General features: G+C 46.2%; 1 protein-coding gene across 5 annotated transcripts in view; it reads left to right on the top strand.

Moving 5' to 3' along the window:
• Gpr176 (G protein-coupled receptor 176) overlaps nucleotides 1-8,386 on the top strand; it is a 162,567-nt gene that overhangs the window by 10,436 nt on the left and 143,745 nt on the right. The window contains exon 1 of one of the 5 annotated variants that reach the window (XM_008842306.3): nucleotides 6,604-7,017. The exons of 1 other annotated variant lie outside the window; for it this stretch is intronic. In XM_008842306.3, the coding sequence (XP_008840528.1) occupies nucleotides 6,846-7,017 (172 nt within the window). In that variant the 5' untranslated portion in view covers nucleotides 6,604-6,845. Of the gene's footprint in view, nucleotides 1-6,603; nucleotides 7,018-8,386 lie in introns of those variants that run through there. 3 more of the 5 variants (XM_029567912.1, XM_029567911.1, XM_029567915.1) reach the window with 3 other exon arrangements.

The raw sequence follows: 8,386 nt of genomic DNA, 5'->3' as shown, positions 1-8,386 counted from the left end.
GTGTGTGTGTGTGTGTGTGTGTGTGTGTGTGTGTGTGTGTGTCTGTCTTTGCACATATGGGCACAAAGGATAATTTGGGATAGTTTGGAATTTTCTCTTTCTACCATGTGGGTTCCAGGAACTGATCTCGGGTTGTTAAGCTTGGTAGCAAGTGCCTTTACCTGCTGAACCATCTTGTTGGCCTGGGTGATGTTCTACAACATGTCTGATATTGTCAAAGGTTTTTATTAATTCAGTATTTTACTGTCCTCAAAAAGCCTTCCAAAACATGCACTTTTAAAAATGTGTTTCTGGTAAAGGAGGACACTGAATTTACAGAGGTGAAATAATTACCCATTGTTAGTTGAACATGACAGAAACGGCACAGGCATTCAAATTCAGGTCTGAGAGACACATTTATGTGTCACCTCTCCTGTCACCACCATCCATGCTACCCTAGACCCTGGAATCTTAGAGAGATGGTCGATTTGCTTGTGTAAAGAGCCAGTATAGGTTTCCAGAAAGAGAAATGGGCAATCACCTATATTAAGCTTAAATACTCTCCAAAGAGCCTAAATAAATCAGAGACCAAGGCAGTTTTGGACATAAAACTCCCAATAGTTCAATTTAAAAGTTCCCAGAGGCTCTATTTTCAGTTACCACTTTCATTTCACAAGGACCTAGAATGTCTTCCTGCCACTACCAATTTACACAGAGATTTTTTTAAAAGTCCTGACTCAATACCTTCCATTCACAGAAATATAGAATGCTCTCTTAAATATGCAGGTCTCGATTTTCTTGACTCTATCTGCTGTGATAGGCTGGCTTATATGTAAATAAGAGCAAGCGTGTAAAGATATTTGTTGCATAGAACATAAAAGTTTACTTTATACTCACACAGAAATTCATTGTGAGTCCGGTTAGGTCTCCTCCAGGTCATATGAAGATGCAGAGACATGGACTGCTCCCAGGTTTGGGCTCATCAACACAAGGCCCCCTTTCCCATTCACAGTCGAAGAGCACAAGAGAGGCTTAACAATCACAAATAGCATTTCACTGTCTCAGCCCACAAATGCCATAATTTTTGTGTGTATTTCATTAGTCACAGCAGTCACGACTCTGCTTACTTGAAAGGGCATCTGAGAAAGACTGCTTTCTGTGTCCGTGGAAGAAGAGGAGAATGAAACACTTATCATTAGTGTTACAGTAGCAAAAAGCCCTCTGGGAGAAGGCAGATGGGAATAGAATGTGGCTTGGATGAAGATGCAACTTTTCAGTTTCTCTGTCAGTCACCTGGTCATAAGACCGCGCTAGGAAGGCAGGTTCACTTTGTCACGCTAAAGAGAAGGGCAGAATACCTATTGTGTTAGTGAGATGGTGAACTTTTCCTGTCTGGAATCCTTACCTCCTACTGCATTTTTGTGGATCTGGGTTGCAGACATGTGAGTTCCCTGACTGCCTTTTCTGCAGAATTCAGAAAGGCATACTTTCTCCCCTTTTCTTCTTCATATCCTCTTTCTAAGCATTTTTCCCCTAACACTTTATGCTACCCCAGCATTTTGGGTTTCTTTACTTTTTCTCTAAAGCTTCCTTCTTCCTGCCATGTGGCTGCTAATCTACCTCCGTGAGGGCTCTAAACCAGCATAGCTTCATGGCTTTTTTCCTTCTCCCCTCCATTGTCCTCCTTAGGACAACTGCTGAGATTTGCAGCTCACCTGCCCTGAGGATTTTTCTTTAAATTCTGATAAAATTGTCGTAAAGCTTCCATTTGAGTCCATTCTTAAATTCCTTTATGGCTGAGACTAAGGACCCTGTAGGGGACACTGTCTCTCCCCTGTATCATCAGTAGAGTCTACAGAACAATGCATTGCCCATGTCTTTCCCATAGGCATAGGACTAACCATTTAGAAATACAGAACTGCTCACTCCACAAGAGCAGCCAGGTGTCACAAGAATTTTTTTCTCAGCAGGCTGCTGTTTGTGATTACTGACACATTTATTTCTCCAGCTTTTCTCTTCTCTTTCCCTTAGTAAAAGCCATATGAGGGCACATGAGGATGTAATATGAGGCTCAGGAGGAAAGAAAGAAAGAAAAAAACCCATAGGATCCATCTTTTGTCCCCACTGCCTTGGTCTTTGCAAGTATCCTAAATCCTATTCCGTCTCTTCTTCCTCCTACTCAGGACCCTTCCTGCTTTTCAATAAATGTCCAAGAATATTGGAATCTTAGAATTTTTCTAAACACAAATGAAAAGACAAAGGGAAATGAGTTCTTACCCATACAAGCTTCAGTACTTGTTGAGAAAGCTCTTGCTATTAGCATCTAATAGCACCTTATATTATATAGTGATAGCACTATACCATAAAAGTATAAGGAGAAAAGTACAAAATGAAATTTTTAAAAATTACCCATTGTGTTAGATAGGGTTTTCTAGACAAACACAATGGATAAGAAAAATAAACATACAGAAAGGGATTTATTAACAAGATCAGATTTTGTAACTATGGGTGCTGACAAGTCCAAGACTGGCAGTCAACAAGTTGGAAATTCAGTGATACAGTTTCAGTTCAAGTTCCTGTTTATGGTTTGAATATGAAACATCCTCCATAGGCCTGTGTGCTAAACACTTGGTGCCCAGCTGATGGCGCTATTTTAGGAGGTCATGAGAACTTTAGTTGGAGGTAAAGCCTATCTGGAGGAAGTAGGTCACTGGAGGCCCAGAACCAATGGAGCCAATGTTCTGAATGGAATGAATGGATAGAAATGCTGCATCCAGCATGACAGGGGTTCAGTGACTCCTTGAAGAAGGGCGGCACAGCATGAAGGAAAGACACTCTCAAGAGTGGAGGTCCAGGAGGCTCTCCCCTGAGGGAACACAGGCCCCTAATGCTGTTCCACTATGTATTTATTGCTTTAATCTGCATAAGCAGGGCAAACTATATGACTTTTTCTCAGTGCAGTCTTTAGAAAATAGGAAGACTTCTAGGTGTGTTATTTTGAAGCAAAGAATCTGTTCACTATAATGAAGACTAGCATTGTGATCAGGGATCAGATATATCAGGGATCAGCACTTCCTTATATAATTGGGTGCTCTGTGTTCCTTTGTTTGCCTCGGCACACATGCCTACACAGTTGCCACGTAGACATTCTTCACCAGAGGTGCCATTGCACGTGGTCAAGCATGCTTTCAGCAGAGTTCAGGTAGAGCAGTGTCACCAACACTGAAACATCTGAAACCATGAGCCAGAATAAATTCTTCCTACCTTAAGTTATGTCAGGCATTTTGTCATAGTGATGAAAAGTCTGACAACACAGTATCCAGAAGTTCTCACTTCCTCTGCCTGGCACCCCTAGCACCATGTTGATTAAATACAGGGAAATGGATTCCTAGTGCCAAACAACTGTACTAATTAGGAAACAATTGTATAAACCAGGATTCGCTAAAGAAATAAAACCAATAGCGCGTGCACACACACACACACACACACACACACACACACACACACACGAAGATGTTTATTATGGGAATTTTTAATTTTAAAATATTTTATTTATTATTTTCATTTTATGTGTATGAGTGTATAGCCTATATGTGTGTAAGTACACCCATGTTGTGCAGTGCCTATGGAGGTCAGAATGTCAGATCCCTTGGAACTGGAGTTACAAGTGGTTGTTAGCTGCCTGTGTGGGTGCTGGGAATTGAACCTAGGTCCTCTGCAAGAGCAGTCAGTACTATTAACCTCTGAGCCATCTCTCTAGCCCCTATTATAGGAATTTATTATGGCTCACAGTAAGTAGGGGGGTCTGAGAAGCCCCACAACATACCCTCTGTAAGTTGGAGACCCTGGATAGCCTGTAGTGCAATTCAGGCTGAGTCCTAAGACCTGAGGGTAGAAGATGGATGTTCTAGTTGAAGGAGAAAGAAGATTCACCCCGCTACCTCACCAGTCCAGCTCAAAAGTTTAAGTTGGGAGGATGTCAACATGAATGTGGGGAAAATGATTTATAATAGCATTACTTGGGTCTAGAGGTTGTCTTTTTGTGATATTACATTTATCTATTACCTGCTTTTGCTTCAGGAGCATCTGGATAAAAATCAGCTAGATTAAGTATGGGCTGGTGATTCTGCTCACCTATATTCAGCTGTGGTTATGAATCTGGTTGCTTCCAGATATTAGTACTGACCAGCTCCCATCAACCCAATACCTGCCACAGTTTATTTGCATGCCCCCCACTTTGCAAATTCAAATGTTGAAACTTCATCACCAATATGATGGGATAGGGAGGTGGGGTCTTTGTAGGTGATTAAGCCATAAGGGCTCCAGTGTTATGAATGTCATCAGTGCCCTTCTAGAAGGGGTGCTAATCAAAGAACCACTGTTCTACTGATGTGAGGATATAGTTAGAAGGCATGTTAGGCAGAAAGTAGGCCCTCACCAAACACTGAATCTGTGGGTGTCTTCATTTTGGACCTCCTAGACTCCAGAACTCTGAGAAACAAAATTTTGTTGTTTATAAACTGCTCACTATAGGGCATTTTGTTACACTAGCCTAAGCAAACCAGGACAACCCTTCTAAGTAATGGAAAGGGATGCTAATTCATGTGGTTTTTCACTTGTTCAATTCCAGAAAAACATCCAAAAAGGCACATCCTGGAATTTTTTTCAAATGGAAATATGGTGTAACATTTTCATTAAATGACTCCTATCTTTCATTCCACATTTTCTTACAAGTGACTTTGACCTTCCTGAGAGTTGTCTATGGCCCTTCCCCTTAAAGGCAGTGTCATTTTGTGACAGCTTCAACAAATGCAGTACAATGGACACAGTACTCTGTGACTTCTGAACTAGGTCATAAAAATCAATGCAACTTCCGCCTTGTCCTCTTGTGCTACTACTCTTAGACTACTCCCTTCTGGAATATTGTTGTCAGGCTATGAGGATGCCAAGTAGCCACATGGAAAGGCCACGTATAGATATTTTGGCAGGAAACTGCAACTGAGTTCTAGGTTACAGCCAGTATCTATGGTTGACCATGAACAGCCTCCAAATTTCAGACTTGGCCAGTGACTCTGAGCAGTGTGTGTTGGTCAAACCAACTCAATTTGTGTTTGTTGTGCAGTAGTAGGTGACTTGACAGGTATAAATATTTTTATGTCCAATCTCTTATAGCACATATCTTGACTCATCACATAGTCAGGGGAAAATTCACCTAATACACAGTTGTTAAGACTCATGCTACCCTGTCCTTAGTTCTTATTTTCAAAAGACAAGCCTACCTCAAGTTTGGGGATCAGAGACCTCAGTTGACCAGTTGCTTTTTTTTCCCCCTGGAGACAGGGTCTCAAGTGTTCTAGTCTGGCCTCCAACAACTGATCCTCCTGCCACTACCTCCCAAGTACTGGGATTACAGGTGTGTACCACCATGGTCAGCTCGTTTCTCCATTTTCCCCCTTTGATCTTTCTCTAGATACCTTACTTTCCTTTCTCTCACTTGACTTCTCTTACTTTACTATTTCTTCATGTTTTCTTGGTCATCCCAACTTCCCAACTTCCCAACCTCCAGCGTCATCCTGAAAGAAGCTGCGGTCTTCCAATTCTTCATTGCTGGAATTCATTTTATGCTGTGTACCTTGTAGAATGAGACCCAACATAGGGGCCTAAGAATCCGGTGGTGGGTTCCTCTTCATATTTCCTACGTGCTTCAGCTCCCCTCTAGGCTGGACTGAGGGGCTGGGAGACTGGGCTCCCTGCCCAGGGGACAGTGCATGTGACTAAGAGCCTGCAGGCAGCTCCTGCTGACGACACTCCTAGCAGTAATAGTAGTGGACGCAGCGGAGGCAGGAGCACACCCTGCACACCAGACGCAGAAACTCCGAGCCTCCCACGCTCCCCGCAACGATGTCACGCTCCACCGGGCCAAAATGGCGCAGTCCCCCTCGGCAGCGCGAGGGGAGGGGCCGCACGTCATGTGACCCCCCTCTGCAGCCCACGAGGTCCGGGCTGCCCCAGGCTCCTACGTGGAGCCCAGCGGCAGTGCTGGCTGTGGTAAGGCCGTGCATCCTCGCTGGTCCCAGCTGGTCCCGGCGCTTTGTCCCAACCACGTTCCGGACCCCGGCGTGGGGCCAAGGGTGGAGGTGGCGTGCCGAGACAGAGGGGCTGCACAGCCAGCTCCCTGAGGCCTGGCATCGTGGGGAGGCGGTAGGTCAGAGCCCGAGACCCGGGCTGGACCGGGAGAGCACCATTCCATCCGGGCGTCCTGGCGCCCAGCGGAGAGCGCTGGGCCAGGCTGTTACACTCAGGGGCATCCTGCCCAGGTCTTAGCCGTTCACCGGATCATGGGGTCCCCCTCTGAGCTCCGACCACCGACTGGGTGCATTTCATGGGTTTCACACCGCCGGCCAGCCTCGAAGCCAGCGGGACTGAAAAATAGCTTCAACCAAATGCTCCCTTCCCCTTAAGGAGACGGGTTAGGAGGTTCCGCCCCGGGGGGACGCCCGGGGTGCTGGGCGCAGAGCGCCCTCCTGGGCCAGCGTTGCTCCCTTCTGCGTTTCAGTCTCTGCCGAGTGGGCTTGGCCGAGCCGACCCCCCGGGAGGAGGGGCAGACGATGCGCTGTGACCGTGCTGCCTCCATGTGGCTGATGACAGGGGCCCGGGGAGGGGGGAGCAGGCGTGGGGCGCGGCCGCGCCTCCCTCCCAGCCCTCCTCCCGGACAGCTGGCTTGGCGATGAGCAGACGTGAGGGACCGGCCGGCCGCCCCGGCTCTGCAGGAGGCTACCAGGCTCCCGAGCGTGCCTCAGTGCCTGGGTCGGGAGCGGCTTGTGTGGGACTCCCTGGCAGGCCGCGAGCAGAGTCCCGGCCTGGCCATGGGGCACAACGGGAGTTGGGTGTCTCCAAACGCCAGCCAGCCGCGCAACACGTCGGGGGCCGAGGCTGCGGGCTTGAACCGCAGCGCGCTGGGGGAGCTGGGCGAGGCGCAGCTGTACCGCCAGTTCACCACCACGGTGCAGGTCGTCATCTTCATCGGCTCGCTACTCGGTAAGCCGCCCGCGGGGCCGCCATCGGGCTGGGCTTCCCCGAGGGCACAGGCTCGGGGAGCCGCCGTGGGGTGCAGGGTGCCTGGCCGAGTGCGGGGAGCTGAAGGAGGTTTAAGAATGCCCGGGTAACTGCAGTGAAGTTAAGCGTGGACGGTCGCGAAGAGGACAGGGCTTCTGGCCGGAGGATGGTGTGGGGTCCAGGCAGAGGTCAGCATGCTGGTGACAGCCCTAGCCAAAAGCTTCAGGATGGGCACGGGACTGCGCGCATCACCGCTTACCGCCTGCTGCCAGGAGCAGCGCGGGCTCCGGCTCGTGTTTACAAAAGATTCCGTGGGAATTTGTTGCTGATGAAGGAATGCTACTCTCTCTTATGAAAGATGTGTTTTGCGCTACCACCTAGTTCCTATATCAGATCATTATTTGGAAAGAGCCCGGTTTTCCGCGTCATTTTTGGGTCTTCATAACACTGACCCGGCAAACGACCGCGTGAAGTTAAACTTTACGTTGCCTTCAGATAATTTTTAAGTCTCCAAGTAAAACAAAACCCACTTCACTTATCTACCTACCTATGTTTTAAGTACAAAATAAACAAGACAAAACAAAACAATCTCAAAGTACACACAATAGATTTCTTTCTTCAGAGGAGATTAAAAAAATAGGGGCCCGAATGGGGATACCTTTCATTTTCTATTACAGGGCACTAACTCAGTATTCAAAAAGAGCCGCGGGATCTCAATCGTACTAGGGTACTTGTTATTTTTTTGTGTGCGACCGCTAGTAAAACGGGTGTCCACTAGCGTGAGGATTACCTTGACATATCTCTACTCTTGAATTTGCGCTTTAGAGCTACTCTTTAAACAATGAATGACACAGTCAACACTCTTTTCCATTGGGGTTTGTCAGACATAATGAATACTAGTAAATATATGTAAATTCTCTGTCGTGGCGTTTAGAAGAATGTGAAAAAATTACAATTATGTGTGTGACATTATAGGTAAGAGCAAAGTTTCAAAGTAGGAATAGATTATGTTTCTTAGACATTTGGGAATTTCCATGGAAACCAAGATAACTGATATTTAAAAGGCCTTATTTGGAAAAGTTTTAAATGTTTGGAATTTCCCTTCATACTTTCTCAAATTGTCATCATTCTATTCCATTCTGTTGTAATAGCTATTTTCCATATTTTGTCATGAGGGCATTTTGGGGAGTAGAGTCTGTGAGACTTTTTCTAGACCTGTGCTTTAGAGTGGAGTGTTAAGTGTACAGTTACAAAACAAAAGCCTATTTTCCAAATATTCTCGACATTCACTTAACAGATACTACCTGAACACTTAATAGATGCTAGGCACTATGCAAGGAATTAAATTCCA

Source organism: Nannospalax galili, unplaced genomic scaffold, assembly GCF_000622305.1.
Source record: "Nannospalax galili isolate Female #2095 unplaced genomic scaffold, S.galili_v1.0 scaffold1400, whole genome shotgun sequence".
Classification (NCBI taxonomy): domain Eukaryota; kingdom Metazoa; phylum Chordata; class Mammalia; order Rodentia; family Spalacidae; genus Nannospalax; species Nannospalax galili.
This window is presented reverse-complemented; position numbering and strand designations above follow the sequence as displayed.